Below are 15,500 nucleotides of genomic sequence, written 5' to 3' on the forward strand. Positions count from 1 at the left end.
AATCGGCAGCCCCGCCGCAAAATCAAATTGACGCTATTCCTTTTACCTCTGATGCTGGGGTGCAGTTCCTGGCCCCAGGCAGGCTAGGTCAGCTCTCAGTTCCTTCCTGGCAGAGTGAAACAGCACACCCGTGGCCATTGCTTCAACATGTCTTTCCCTTGGGCCCCCCCAAATAAACCTGGAGAAATTTAAGATGCTTTTCTCCTTTATCAAGGAAGTTCCTGGCTTGGTAAAGACCCACTGTGCAGCCTGCCCTTTCTGTCAACACCTGAGGCGATTCCTGAAAGGGCAGCGCTGCCCCATCACGCAAGGGCGTCCTCTTCCACAGCTGGTGTCACTTCCTTCCTGACACTTCTGAAGAGTGGACTATTAGTCTTTCACACAAAGTCTCCACACAACCCAACCATACAAGAACAAGCAGTTCCCCTCAAATACCAGCCTTGCAATCAAAGCTGGACTTGCCAGTAGGCTCAGTCCAGCCCCAGGCTCTCGGGACACCCATGTGTCGTGTAACTGTGGAATAGAACTGGATGAGAAGCCATCAGGATCATAAAACCTGCTGAATTTTTATGTATCGTGATTGTGATGTGTCCAAAATAACAGGCTAGGAAGTGCTGCTCTGTTTTGTGGATGAGGAAGTGGGAATACCTTTGAGCTCCTTGACTAGCCTGAAGTCTCTGGAAAGTGGGGAGTGCCCCGTTCCTTGGGAGGACAGTAATGGACTGAGCCCCTTCTCAGAGTGCAGGAGCAAGTGCAGAGACTCCCATGCTGACAGACTCAGTCATCATTGGGCTGGTAGTTCACTGGGCAGCAGCCCCTACAGATGAGGACTCTGAGGCACAGAGAGGATAATGGGCTGGTCCATGGCCACATAACTGTCAGGTACCAAAAGTAGGATGCCATCTTCTGCCCAGGAAGTAAACCCTGTGACAAAATGTACCTCTGGCTTCCCAGGGACAGTCCTTAACCACTCACCCCCAGGAAGGAGTAAGAAACCTGAGGGTTCTCATGTCTGCACACTGCTGCAGGGGACATGGACTTACCTGGGTAGAGTCAGGCTGATCCGAGGGCCTCAGGACTATACCTAGAAACTGGAAGGGAAAAGTGTGGGCAGTGGGGGAATGTTAGTCCTGGAGCTCCAGATGCTAAGATCTGAGGCCCTACTCAGCTCATATGGACCAGCAACAGGCTGGGCCGTGAGTCAGGCTATGGCTGGGCTGGGAGAGGCAGAATGCCAGTAGAGTGGCATTCTTAATGCTAAGTGGGTGCAGGTCTGAGGCTTTGCCTAAGAAACTCCCGGGCAGTTTCTGTTGCAGGTAGGAAGGGAGCTGGAACGTGCATAAGGTCCCATGGAGAACTCAAGGCATCCTCCAAGGCAGGCTAGACTTGCAGATGAGGGGGTCTTAATGCGAGGGTCATGGAGTTTTGACACTTCCAGCCACACTTTCAATTCTGCAGGTTGTCCAAACTGCCTTATTGTGGAGCTGATCCCAAAGTGATCCAGCTGGATGGTGCTTAATCTCCACTGAGTCACCAGGCTAGCCTACCAGGATCAAGGGGATATCAGATGCTGGCTTCCTGTCCCACAATGGGGGACCAGAGGTGGGGCTGATAGTCAGACAACAGTGTAACAGTGATGCTCTGGAATATGGCCATGGCCTTTGCTCTGCTCTGGTCCCTGACATTTCCCTAACTCCATGGCAACAGCTGGGGTATAGTCCCAGTCCTTCCTTGCTGGACTGCAGTGAGCCATTCAATTATCAGCTCCTGAAGGGAGGGCTCCAGCCCAGCCCATGCCCAACTCTAGGTCTGAATGGCCTCAGGGGACAAGCAAGGGAAGGCCTCTGGACCACTGCCCTGATCCCATGCCCCCTTCGCCTCCATGTGCACAGTGTCCTTATTGTATGTCCTGTAGGACAGCGAGGCTCCAGCAGCTGAGAATAGTCCCCACCTGTGAGCCATCCTGCAAGTTAGGCCTTGTCACCCTAGCTTCTAGGATGAGCCATTGCTCCCATACCTGCCCTGGATCAGAAGCTGAGCAGGCTCTATCCCAGGGAAGGAAAAAGGGCAAGAAGTCAGCCAGACTGCCTGGGGCCCAGAGTGAGGCTGAAGGTGGGGGAGGTCAGAAGTCACTAGAACCCTACAGGGTGGATCGGTGAATCCTTGGTGTTGAGACAACCAAGCCTCTAGGAGAGTAATGGGCCCTGCCAAGGGTCCAGCTAGGCTGGATTTACATGGGAACAGCCAACAAGCCTGCTAGCTGATGTTCAGTGGTTGATGTGCCCAGAACAGGGGACTATAAAGGAAGTTCAGCATCCACATGGTCACGACAGGACTAGGTAGTCACATGGGCCTGGTCCCCAGAGCAGCCCTTGGAATCCTGTGTGCCATGGCCTAGAGATGGTCTGGTGTGTGAGCCTGTCAAGGGATCAATACAGCCTCAGACACAGGGTGTGATATCCACCAGGCTGATAACTCAGGTGGCTGAGAGGTCAAGATGTGATTTGGTCGTGTTTCTTTGTGCTAGGGCCATGGACCCTGTTGGCCCTAGCCTCCTGCTGTGGTAAGGATATGAGGAAGGCATAGCCATGGTCATGCCCTCCTCCGAGCCTGAGACTGGTCACCACCAAATCTCAAAGTCTACACATCCATCCGTGGTTAGCCTTGTCCACTTAGCTTGTCCCACAGCAAGGCTACTCCTCACCGCTGACCCTACTCCAGGCTCAGTGTTCAATGCTAACTAAGGCCAGTCCCAGCTCTGCAGCTGTTGGTAGTTGTGGCAGGGGCTTGTCATGTGTCTAAGTCCCAGCCTACCTAAGTTATATATCCCATTACCACCCACACCTTTTCCTGAGTGTCCACTTATTCATTCATCTTTCAACTCACTCACTCACTTAGTCTTTCATTCATCACTCACTCATTTACTCAACTGCCTATTTACTTTTGCATTCATTCATTCATTCATCTACTTTTGCCCTGATTGATTCACTCACTCACTTATTCACTTTTTCAAGTGAATTCATTCATTCACTCACACATTTTTCATTTCATTGACTTATTTGCTCATTGATTTGCTTACTCATCCATAATTCCTCTGGGGCGCCACATTCCTGTGATATATAAAGTGCCCTCCCTGCATCCCCTAACATACACACACACACACACACACACACACACACACACACACACACACACCAGGACCAAGGAATGGTCTACAGAAAGGGCAGCACAGAGGCTTGGGACAGGCCTCCAGGGAAGCCAGAAGCAACCAGAAAGTTCAAGTATGTCTTTATTTGATCTTTGACCTCTCTCCAGCAGGGAACGGGGCAGCCTTTCTCCTTCTACTGCCATTCCTCTCCTGGAAGAGTTTTTCACTCAGTCTACTTTGTGGGCAACAGAGCTGCTGACATTGGCTGAGCATATGGCCACCAGGGGTGTGTATCCAGTTCAATTCCTGGCGGCCCAGCGTCATACACATATGGCGTTTTCTCATCTGGGCATCAGGACAGTGAGTACAGGCTCCTCTAGGCAGGGTCAGTAGTATCTCTCCATCCCAGGGAGCACTAAATGCCTTGGCGTCTGGCTTCCGGAGGGTAGAACTGTACCTCTGCTGCAACTGCCCACTTTGGTCAGGGGACCTGAACTATAACCCAAGTTTTGGGGAGTATGAAGCTGGAGGTTGCCCTGTTGCTGCCCATGGAGCTATTCTCCAAAGAAAGAGAAGATGACTGTCCAGGACAAGCCCTGGAATAGTCTCAAAATCAGCATCTGGTCAGCCTGGAAGATGTGTCTTTTGAGATACCAGGAACTCATGGATTAGAAGGTGGCCTGGGAAAGTCTGGGTGGGGGCTGCTTGGGGAGGACAGCACAGGTAAGGCCTGGGGGAGCCTCAGGGAAACCAGGCTCCACCTGCAGACACACCCACCTCTCACTGCTACCATTGACTGGCCTAAAGTGATCGAGCACCCACTGTTTACCTGGATGAGGGGAAAGATAGGCCTGCCCCGCCCACCCATGTAAAGCCATTGGGGCTGGAGCCAGCTCTCAGACTACAAAAGGCAGCTGGTGACTTGAGTCCCTCCTCAGAGGCTGCCAGTGGGGACATTTCCCCATGCTCTTCAGCATGGATGCCGGCCGGAGGAAGCTGGTCCCATTCTGGGTTCTAGCCCTGGCCCTGGTTTGCAGTCAGCACACAGGTAAGATTCCAGTTTCCAGCTTTCCCAGGTCATTTAGAGAGACATTTTCATTCTCTCATGACCTGGACTCAGGTGGGCAGTAAAGTTCAGAGCCTTATCTGGTTCTGGCAAGCTAAAGGCACCTGTGAGAGGGTCCTGCCAAGCAGCCCTCACCTGCGGCCTGACAACTTCAAATGGTCTTTAATTTAAAAGGCTGGGAAATAACCCTATGTGCCGAGGATTGAGGCTGGGCATCCAGTGTGCGGTGGAGCGGAAGGCTGAGTCTCAGAACCCCCCAGACTGGTCATGGCAGGCTCTCAGCCCTCTCAGGTGCCCCATTTGTGCCAATTATACCAGCTCACAACCCTCTCTGACTGTCATGGCCTCACAAGAAACCATGGGCTGCAAGTGTTGTAGGCATAGCAGGGTGTTCTGGGGAGTGACTTCTCCCAGCATAGTCTAGTAACAGATGCAGGCACCAGGAAACTAGACTTTGAGTGAAGGCCAGTCACAACATTGCTCGGACACTCTTGTGTAGGTATGGGGGCGGGGCATTCTCCTGCCATCATGGCGACTCTGTGCATCAGGCCATTATTGAGTGATAAGTTTTCCATCTGCACGTTGATGGCCAGCAGCCTGGGCTGCCTGAGGCACCTGTCCTGTTCTCAGCTCAGGCCCATCTCCCCTTCTGCAGGCCAGGCCCAGCAGGACACTCTGAAATCTGACCATGCACGTCACTCTGACTTCTCTCTCCTTCAAGGACATGATGGTGAGTCCTAGCTTTTTGTCCCCACTGTTCCTGCCATATCGCCCCCGCCCCAACTCTACCTTAATGTGACCTTGGGTCCCCCAGGACTTCTTGCCTTAATGGATCCTCAGCTAACATACTGGGGAGTGAGAACTTGGAGCTGAAATACACTGTATTATATATGGCTGTGGTCAGTTACCTTCTGTCCCTAACTGATCCAACTCATGGAGGTGTCACAAGCATTCATGCTCAGGCTATGAGGAAGATGGAGAAAGTCTGTCAGGCTGAGTGGGCTATGTCCTCTGCAACATGGGCTCATTCACCCATGTAGATCCTACTTCTATCTCTCTGGGTTTGATTTACCTGTTTTAACATCATAATCACTTTCTGGGTCTTGACCTAGGAACTGGAAGATTGACCACCCCTGCCAAAGCAAGGGGTTTTGTGGGGAGTTGAGGGCCAGCCAGTACCTTGCATTTTACATTTCTCCAAACTGGTTAAAAAGGGAGGGGGGCCTGAGAGGTTGAGCTGTTGACCTAGATTTAGGCATTTGTGAGACTCAGGACACAAACCCCCTTATGCAAACAGAAACTTCTGGTCTCTGTGGCTGATGGCTCCAGGGGTCTTCAAATGACAGTGAGGAGGGAATGCTGTGTGTAGACCTCAGGCTGGGCTATGCCTACCTGAGCCTCAACAGGAAGTAGAATCCAAGCTGGATTGGAGACCTGGGAGTCTGTGGTCCTCTGGGCCACAGTGACACTACAACCTCACTCAAGGCTGTGCATACTGTCTCCACAGCTGCTCCACTCCATGGGGTGACCCTCATCCCACCTCTGAAGACCATCCCTGTGGTACGAGGTGAGTGAACCCCAAAACCTATCCGGGAAGGTGTCCCTAGTTAGCTGGAGTACTTGTCCTTAGACCTGAAGAGCTAGTTTATTTAGGGAGGGCTCCCTGATTTCTGGGTGACAATAGGCGTAGGGAAGGAGGGGCATTCAAAGCTGCTGTGAGCTGATCCCAGGACTTTCTACATCAGATGGGATCTTAGATGCCTACTGTAGGCAGCAGCCTGTCTAATCCCACTGGCACACAGAAAACAGATATCCAGTGTGAAAGGCAGAGCATGGAGGACACATCAGGAACCAGAACAGTGCCTCCAAAGCCTGCATTGCTTTGGTTCACAGCTCTCAACCCAGCACACACTGGGCGGGTGTGCAGCACATGGGGAGACTTCCACTACAAGACCTTTGATGGTCGAGTCTTCCGCTTCCCTGGTCTCTGCAACTATGTGTTCTCCGCACACTGTGGAGCTGCCTATGAGGACTTCAATATCCAGCTACGTCGTAGCCAGGAGTCTAATTCCACCACTCTGAACAGAGTCACCATGAAGCTTGATGGACTAGTTGTCGAGTTGACCAAGAGTTCTGTATTAGTCAATAACCACCCGTGAGTCTAGGGCAGTATTGGGTGGGTGACGGAGGTGTTATGTGGTGAGGTGGAACTAGGACATCAAGGCTGTGGGACACCTGGGTTAGTGAGACTCCATTCCCAGGAGGGAAGCTCCCCAACCCCATGCCCCAGCTGCCCCTTCAGCTCTTCCTTCATACTGGCATTCCAGGTCCCATGTCTCTGTTACACACATGGTGGCAGGGATTTTCTCTCCTGGGGTCTCTCTTGTCTCCTTGTCCCCCAGTACCATCTCCCTACTCTCTTCTACAGGGTCCAGCTGCCCTTCAGCCAGTTTGGGGTCCTCATTGAACTCAGTAATGGCTACTTGAAGGTGGTGGCCAGGCTGGGCCTGGTCTTTATGTGGAATGATGATGACAGTCTCCTGGTGAGAGGGAGTCGAGTCTCTTGGTGGTGGGGAATGGGTGTGGCTGGGCAGAGCCTTCTGGTAAAATAGGGGCAATGTGTGGAGTCTCCCAGTGAGATCGGGCAGTGGGTTAGGAGAGGGGCATAGGTCACACAGCTAGGGAAGATGGGCACCCATGCACACACAGGTCCTGTGTAAGTGGGATGCTTGCTTCAGCCCTGCTCTGAGTCATGGCTTCCTTGACTTCTTGGAAGGGTCTTTTGGCTTGTGTCTCCTGTGGGAGACCTCACTCCTTTTTCTGGGAGTCTATATTTCACATCCTGGGTTGTCTACAGTAGGGCCAGGTGTCTGATGTCTCTTCCAATTTCAGCTGGAGTTGGACACCAAGTACACCAACAAGACTTGTGGTCTCTGTGGAGACTTCAATGGCAGCCCTGAGTTCAGCGAGTTCCTCTCCCACAGTAAGTCCCAGGCAATGCCCTGGGGCCCCAGGAGGCTTAGTTTCCTAGTATCTGAAACCATGTATCTCTATGTACATACAAACACATGCCCTCTCTCCCTCTCCCACTCCCTTCCTTCCTCTCCTCTACACACACACACACACACACACACACACACACACACACACGCAGCTCACACAGGCACACGTATACACACAGGCTTCCCTCTCCACAATTACAGCTCATACATAAGTGCACACAGGCACATTCACATAACCCACTGTCATGTGCATGTACTCTCTTGGCACACTGATACACCCCACAGGTGCTGGTGGGAAACAAGTTCCCTGTCAGATACTCCAACATCCTTCCTCTGTCAGTCCCCCAAAGTCCCATAAAATCTGTGGGTGACAGAGCCTGCCTATGCTGGCTGCCCCTGTCAGGCCAGGCTGTGTGCAGGGTCTGAGGGCTGGTGGAATGTTAGGTTCATTCTGCAGTCCTCTGGGGTACATCACAACCTGACCAGGACTGATGGCTCTGCCTACTCCTCCTGTTGCCCTAGGAACTCCAAGCTCTTTCTGGGCTCCTCTAGTGGGTTCCAGATATCAGCATCCCAGGATGTGGGACTGGGGAAGCCAGGCAGGGATCACAGGAGCACATGGGCATTCTCATTGGGGAGCTCTTTGGACTTGGCTTTTGGGATGATAGGCTGGGACCTATAGACAAGGCTGCTCTGGGCTTCCTGCAGATGTTGTACTGACACCTCTTGAGTTTGGGAACCTCCAGAAGATGGATGGCCCCACAGAGCAGTGCCAGGATCCCCTCCCTGTGCCCCAGAAGAACTGCTCCACCAGATATGTGAGTCTTGAGAGGAATGGGCAGGCAGGATGGGGAGGAGGGCTTTGGGCTCTGGGATAACCCAGGTAGTTCTGGGAAGCTTGGGGTCTGAACTGAGCATGGGCCCTACCCTTGTTCAGGGCATCTGTGAAGAGATCCTGAAAGGTCAGCTGTTCTCAGACTGCTCAGCCCTGGTGGACATCAGCAGCTACCTGGAGGCTTGCCGGCAGGACCTCTGTCTCTGTGAGAGCCCTGACCTGTCCAGCTGCATCTGCCATACCCTGGCTGAGTACTCCCGGCAATGTGCCCATGCTGGAGGACAGCCCCAAGACTGGCGGGGTCCCAACCTCTGCTGTGAGTGCCCTCAGCCCCATTCCTCACCATCATAGCATCATCCAGCAGGCAAGTGGGGCCTGGCTTGATATGATCTTTCCTTCTTGTCTCCCTGCAGCTCAGACGTGTCCCCTCAACATGCAACACCAGGAATGTGGCTCACCCTGTGTGGACACCTGCTCCAACCCCCAGCGCTCGCAGGCCTGTGAGGACCACTGTGTTGCTGGCTGCTTCTGCCCTATGGGTAAGATGGAGTCTCTACCCCACCAACCCAAAGGACACAGCAGCATGAGTGTTCTTGCTGCCATTGTTCAGCCTTGGTGAAAGCTCCCTGTGACCCTGGCCCACAGTGTCTCTGTGCTGTCAAGGTTTACTGAGACTATAGGGTGACACCTATTACATGGATTTGCTTTTTACAGGGATGGTACTTGATGACATCAACCAGACTGGCTGTGTCCCTGTGTCTCAGTGTGCCTGTCTATATAATGGGACATCTTACGCACCGGGTACCAATTACTCTACTGACTGCACCAAGTGGTAGGTCTTGGGCTCCCCATCTAAGAGCCTGACGTATGCCAGGGTTACTTCCTCAGGATGTGTGGATTGGTGAAGTCCCAGGCTGCTGTGACCAATGGGAAGGAGCCTTCAGTTTCGGTGGCAAAAACATCAGGACTGTTGTTCCTGGGACCAGTACACAATATGTCCTTCTTCCCACCCATAGCACATGCTCTGGAGGTCGGTGGAACTGCCAGGAGGTTCCTTGCCCTGGCACCTGCTCAGTGCTAGGAGGTTCACACTTCTCCACATTTGATGAAAGGCAGTACACAGTGCATGGGGACTGCAGCTATGTGCTGAGCAAGGTGAGGCCTATGGTGTACTGGGGGCTTTGATTTTGTGGGCGGCTTCCCAGGTATCACTAGCTTAGGCCTCCTATTACTATTGCACCAGGGAGACCTCTAGTGATTAATGACCCCTGCCATTGCTTTGGCCCTTCTGACCTCATCTTTTTATGGAGACCTATTCTTGTACTTATGTGTTTTTGCTTGTGTGTATGCATGTGTCTTTCTGTGTGTACATGTGCATGGTACCCATGGAGGCCCAAAGAGGCATCTGATTCCCTGGAGTTGGAGTTACAGGTGGTTGGGAGCAATCTGATGTGGGTGCTGGGCACTGAACTTGGGGCCCTTTGCAAGAGCAGTACACACTCAATCATAGGTCCATCTCTCTAGTTCCGGTCTTGTTTTATTTTTAGATCAGTTTCATGCCCATAAATAACCTAAATAGAGAGTCCAGTGGATTCCCAAGCCTCACTATCCCCAGAAGTCTCCCCAGTACTAACATCTTGCTTTAGTGTGATATATTGGTTACAACTGGTAATGAAGACCAGTCAGCCATCCAAAGCAGGGTCACTCATGAGCATGTCCTAGGAGCTGGCAAATGTGAAATGATCTGTGTCTACTACCCTAGTGTCACTCAGTCGTTCTCCATGCTGGTCATCCTAGATACCACCTGTGCATCTCCCTCCCCACCTGGAAACCACTGATCTGTTTTCTTCTTAAAATACTTTATTTTTAAAATTTTCATATATGTTCACAGTGTATTTTGATCATCCACCTCCTCTTCCACTTCCAACTCCCCTCAGTCTCCCCCTACCACACACATCTCCCTCACAATTTCACCTTTAGAATTATTGCACTCAGTAGGTGCATTAAGGCCCCTTGTTAGGTGCTAGGGCATGAGCTCCTAGGAGCCTTTCCTCCTAAGATCAAATGGCTGCTTCTTAGAGTCTATGACAGTGGTGGATCAGAAATTTCCTGCAAGGGGAGGCAGCATGGATTGGAGGAGAGGGAAGATGAGGTAGGCAGGTGTTTGGGCAGTATATGTAAGGACCTGTGTCGCCCCCTGCAGCCCTGTGACAGCAATATCTTCACTGTGCTGGCCGAGCTTCGAAAGTGTGGACTGACAGACAGTGAAACTTGTCTGAAGAGTGTGACACTGAGCCTGGGTGGGGGACAGACGGTGAGTATCACAGGGATTGCTGAGGGGAGCTCAGGCAGAGGCAGGTCCTGGGGTGGGGGTGGGAGTGGAAAGCATATACTCATATGGCCGGTCACCTGGATTCACACCCTGGACAGTGAGTGCATCCACTATGTGTGGATCCTTCTGGGGACTACCCTTAAGTGGAACATTGTAGCTGTTTGTAGCATTTGGCTCCAGGAAAGGAGACTCAAGCATCTATCCAGTACAACTCCATTGCAGTTATTTTATTTTTTTACACGTTAACTTCTGTTTTTATGATACTTAAACTATGGTTCTTTGGAAAGTTTAGAAAATCATGAAAAATATGGGGACAGATCTTTGAACATATGTTTACCACATGGGGACTACAGCTTTGTAGCCCAGGGTCTCCCAGACCTAGCAAGGACACTTCACAGCCTGTGTGGGCTACCAGGAGACAGTTGGAGATACACTGCTTCAGTCCCATACTGACCCCAGTTGATTCTGGAATTGCTTCTAGGTTGTCATAGTGAGAGCCACTGGAGAGGTCTTTGTGAACCAGATTTATACCCAACTTCCAGTGTCTACAGGTGAGAGCTGCTTGTGAATGTAAATGGTGTAATTCCACCCATGGGACATCCTCACCCTGAAACCCTCGTCTTTTGCCCACAGCCAATGTTACCCTCTTCCGGCCTTCAACCTTCTTCATCATTGCCCAGACCAATCTGGGTCTGCAGCTTGAGATCCAGCTGGTGCCCATCATGCAGGTGTTCGTGCGGCTGGCACCTGAGCTCAGGGGTCTGACCTGCGGTAAGAGGCACTGACTCTGGGCCCAAGCCCATTCCATTCTAGAGTCTGCATGGGCCTCAACCTGTCCTCCTGTCCCCAGGGCTCTGTGGGAATTTCAACAATATCCAGGCCGATGACTTCCAGACCATCAGTGGGGTTGTGGAGGGCACAGCAGCTGCCTTCTTCAACACCTTCAAGACCCAGGCGGCTTGTCCTAATGTCAGGAATATCTTTGAAGACCCCTGCTCACACAGTGTGGAGAATGGTGAGTGTAGCTGTTGGTCTTTGTTCTGTTGAATGGTTAGGGGTTGGTTTACTTGCTTCCATTTTTGAGCTAGTTACTTTCCCAAGAAACATTTTCTCAGCAAACTCTGACCTGGCCTGGTGCACAGCTGTCTACCCTGATGTGATGAACAGGCAAACATTAAAGAAACCCCAAAGAGGACACAAACATGCATAGATTGTCATATTAAGGAATGAAAAAAGGAAGCTTCCTTTTGGAATATTTTGACTAAAAGTGAGCCCAAATTTGACTTCTCCATTTTTCTCCTGGTGTTTTCCATCTGTCTATAGTTTGTAGTCAGTGACCTGTCTATTGTATTTGATCTGTCTTTGTTGTGTGTCTGTAACAAAGGGTTTTGCCCCATATTTGCCCCATTTGGAAAATATGGCATGGGGAAGGAATGAGGAATTCTTTTCCATAGAAATTTTTAGCAGAGTTTTACAAAGGAAAAAGTTGCTTTATTGATTCCAGATGACCCAGGATAGCACTCATATCTGCATGTGGCTGCCAACACTCATGGGGTATTTGTTTTTCATGATGTTGCTTTCAACCTACTAGCTGCTTTCAGCAAATGATTATCATAGCATACTTTCATTATTCTGGGCCATGAACATGGAGAAGTACACAGTTTAAGATTAAAATCATATATTTAGCTTAGGTTACAATGCTAATTACAGAGGAAATCCAAGGCATATTAAGGTCAGTTATTCTGTTCTTCTTGAGTTAGGTTAAACTCACAATAGGACAGCAGGTTGAGTACACTGTCTTAAATGATTGCAAGGCTTAATATTAACTTGGCTGCAGCATCTGGCAAAAGGTCAGTCTTCTTGAAGGCAAGCAGAACATATAGTTTCAGATAATATATTGCTACAGTTATACCATGTAGCATTCATTACAAGTGAAACAGGTGTGGGTCCTCCAGGGAAGAGTGGTGACCAGCATCCATGCCTACCAGTTGGCAGGGAGGACATGAGGGACCTCTGGGACAGAGTCACAGATGGTTAGGAACTTCATCTGCTTCATTATGTACATAGGACATAGGATATCAGGGGCCCTGCTTCAGGTTAAAAGACTCTAATGTAGTTGTGACGTTGCCCAGCCCACCAAGTAGGGCTGAGGAGGTGGGGTTCAGTATCAGCTAGTACTGCCCCCTTCCCCTCTATATTTTGGTTCAGAAGTTTTGACTACTGTCTTTGGTGATGGTCATTCATATTCCTAGGAGGTGAGAGCTCTGGGGACATAGGAAAGGAGAGACACAATGACTATAGCTTTTCCATACCTCATGTATGTTGCAATGACACCTGTGGTGCCACCTGCAATATGGTTAAGTGCCCAAGATGTCTGTCTGCTCAGAGGTGCAAGACGTCACAAACCCCAAGCTGGGGGAAACCAGGGCCTTGGGTGAATAAATGGCTGATGGGTTCTCTTCTATCCACAGAGAAGTATGCCCAGCACTGGTGTTCTCAGCTGACTGATGCCAGTGGCCCGTTTTCCCAGTGCCACACCACCGTGAACCCTGGCACCTACTTCTCGGTAATGTCCAATCAGTACTTCTTTAGCTAGCTAGGACTCCAACACTGCATTGTGTGTCCCCTCTTGGGAGGACCAGAAGACGCTGGAGGGAGGCAATTGACAGGCAGCAGGTGGCAGGGATATGCTCCCAAGTATGTCTCTCTGGTTCCTTCACTTACTCATTCATCACTTGTTCATCGGGTTTAAATCAAGCCTCTGCTCTACACTAGAAACAGGGCTAAGCATGAATCTTTTGAGAAATGTGAGTAATAGGACAGTAAGGAAGTCGAAGTGTTCCAAGGCTGGATGTGGAAGGCCGCAGAGCTAAAGGGCCAAGGTCTTCCCAGAATCCATGTCCTAGCAGGAAGGTTGGGTACACCTGAGATATCTGAGATATCAACATTAAAATGAACTGCAGAGGAATGGGGGATGGGCAGGTCCCAAGGAAGGTAAGGAAGGTGGGACTGTGAGAGGTGTGTGTGTGTGTGTGTGTGTGTGTGTGTGTGTGTGTGAAGCTCAGTCAGATGCCACGCTCTTGGATGTGAGGCTGGGTCCCTGATGCGCTGATGTTTTCACCCACAGAACTGCATGTTTGACACGTGCAACTGTGAGAAGAGTGAGGACTGCATGTGCGCAGCCCTGTCCTCCTATGTGCGTGCTTGTGCCGCCAAAGGCGTGCTGCTCAGTGGCTGGAGAGATGGCATCTGCGGTGAGTGTTCTGTGGGCCAGCTGGGCTCTCTTTCTCTACAGGTTAGCCCCCCCCCCCAAGAGCTGATTGGATGCTCCAAGGGTCCTATCACTCTACCAGTCTCTGAAACTAAGGGAGACCCAAGCCATTGTGATTAAGAGCCCTCATCAGGAGATTATCTGAGGGAGCTGGAAAGGCCTTGAACTGCTAGGCCCTCTGTTGTTGATTGCTAGACTATGTGTTCACCAGTGTTCTAAGTGTCCCCCCTTCTGCTCTCACACAGCAAAGGCTACAACTACCTGTCCCAAGTCGATGACCTACCAATACCACATCAGCACCTGCCAGCCCACCTGTCGTGCTCTGAATGAGGAGGATGTCACCTGCCATGTCAACTTCATCCCTGTAGATGGTTGCACCTGCCCTGCAGGCACCTTCTTGGATGATTCAGGCAAATGTGTGCAGGCCACCAGCTGTCCCTGCTACCACAGGGGATCTACAGTTCCCAACGGCGAGTCTGTGCATGACAGTGGGGCCATTTGGTAAGACCCTTAGGCCTGGCAGACTGTTCCCAGAGGACCACTAGTCACCCCGCTCCATGCACCTGTAGTCATGCAGACAAGGAGGACATGGCAGGGATTCATGGGGCCCAGAGTAGATGGTGTTCTAATAGTTCTCTACTCACAGCACCTGCACCCAAGGAACACTGACCTGCATCGGAGGTCCTGCCCCAACTCCAGGTGAGCCTATCCCAAGTGAACAGAGCTGGAGTTAATGATCAGTTTCATGGGCTCAGGAATAGGGGAGATGAGGGTGTGGACACTGGGCACACTTATTCATGAAAGCACTCAATGCACACACACATCACATACACCATACACACACACACACATACTTCACACACATCACACGCACACTCACATATCACACACATACACCACACACACTTCACACACATCACATGTACACTCACATATCATACACACCACAGACACGCACACACACCACATACACACACCATACATACCACACACACCACACAAACCACACACACACATCACAACACACTCTTACACAGTCTCTCTCTCTCTCTCTCTCTCTCTCTCTCTTTCTCTTTCACTCACACACACTCCAGTGTGCATAACACAGATATGCACCTTCCCCTCCCACTACAGGGCAGCCACATGCTCGGCTGCCTGGAAAGGAAAGACTGAGATGTTACAGCACTGGCCTCCCTCAGAGAAAGCCTGGCAGGGGTGGATAGCATCACCTCATTGGTCCCCTTCCTTCTCCAGTGTGTGATGCACCCATGATCTATTTTGACTGTCGCAATGCTGCACCTGGGGACACTGGAGCTGGATGTCAGAAGAGCTGTCACACCCTGGACATGACCTGTGTAAGTGACCTGGTCATTCCCCAATAACTCTTCCTAGGAGCTTCTTGATGACCCGCTTACTTCCTTGACTTCTCCTGCTATGGTATCTGTAGAGACCATTAGGCCCCCTCATGGAGGTTCTTGGAGCAGAGCAGCAGGGCTCTCCAATGCTGAAGGCCTTCGGGGCAGCCTGGCTAGACTGTGTTCCCAGAGCACCCCTGGGCACTCTGATATTGGGCCTCCTGCTCCCATGGCACCTGATGTCCTACAGACAAAGAGGACATGTCAGCCCTAGACATCCATCCACATCCAGTCCCACTCACTTTGTTGTCCATATGTCCTACAGTACAGCTCTGAATGTGTGCCTGGCTGTGTGTGCCCGGATGGGTTGGTGGCAGATGGTAATGGAGGCTGTGTTGTTGCTGAGGACTGTCCTTGTGTGCACAATGAGGCCACTTACAGGCCTGGAGAGACCATCCGCGTGGGCTGCAACAACTGGTATGTGAGGGTCA

At 51.1% G+C, this 15,500-nt stretch overlaps 1 protein-coding gene across 1 annotated transcript in view; it reads left to right on the plus strand.

Annotated features, from left to right (window-relative positions):
• Window positions 1-4,123: 4,123 nt before the first annotated feature.
• Muc5ac (mucin 5AC, oligomeric mucus/gel-forming) overlaps window positions 4,124-15,500 on the plus strand; it is a 33,190-nt gene continuing 21,813 nt past the window's right edge. The window contains exons 1-21 of the mRNA XM_051192135.1: window positions 4,124-4,196; window positions 4,870-4,944; window positions 5,722-5,781; window positions 6,108-6,369; window positions 6,643-6,757; window positions 7,107-7,197; window positions 7,925-8,034; window positions 8,154-8,367; window positions 8,465-8,590; window positions 8,766-8,880; window positions 9,068-9,206; window positions 10,255-10,365; window positions 10,865-10,934; window positions 11,017-11,154; window positions 11,234-11,398; window positions 12,855-12,949; window positions 13,511-13,637; window positions 13,900-14,155; window positions 14,301-14,353; window positions 14,909-15,009; window positions 15,335-15,486. Coding sequence (XP_051048092.1) covers window positions 4,124-4,196; window positions 4,870-4,944; window positions 5,722-5,781; window positions 6,108-6,369; window positions 6,643-6,757; window positions 7,107-7,197; window positions 7,925-8,034; window positions 8,154-8,367; window positions 8,465-8,590; window positions 8,766-8,880; window positions 9,068-9,206; window positions 10,255-10,365; window positions 10,865-10,934; window positions 11,017-11,154; window positions 11,234-11,398; window positions 12,855-12,949; window positions 13,511-13,637; window positions 13,900-14,155; window positions 14,301-14,353; window positions 14,909-15,009; window positions 15,335-15,486 — 2,648 coding nt within the window. The remainder of the gene's footprint in view (window positions 4,197-4,869; window positions 4,945-5,721; window positions 5,782-6,107; window positions 6,370-6,642; window positions 6,758-7,106; window positions 7,198-7,924; window positions 8,035-8,153; window positions 8,368-8,464; window positions 8,591-8,765; window positions 8,881-9,067; window positions 9,207-10,254; window positions 10,366-10,864; window positions 10,935-11,016; window positions 11,155-11,233; window positions 11,399-12,854; window positions 12,950-13,510; window positions 13,638-13,899; window positions 14,156-14,300; window positions 14,354-14,908; window positions 15,010-15,334; window positions 15,487-15,500) is intronic.

The sequence above is a fragment of the Phodopus roborovskii genome, unplaced genomic scaffold, assembly GCF_943737965.1.
Source record: "Phodopus roborovskii unplaced genomic scaffold, PHOROB, whole genome shotgun sequence".
Taxonomy (NCBI): Eukaryota; Metazoa; Chordata; class Mammalia; order Rodentia; family Cricetidae; genus Phodopus; species Phodopus roborovskii.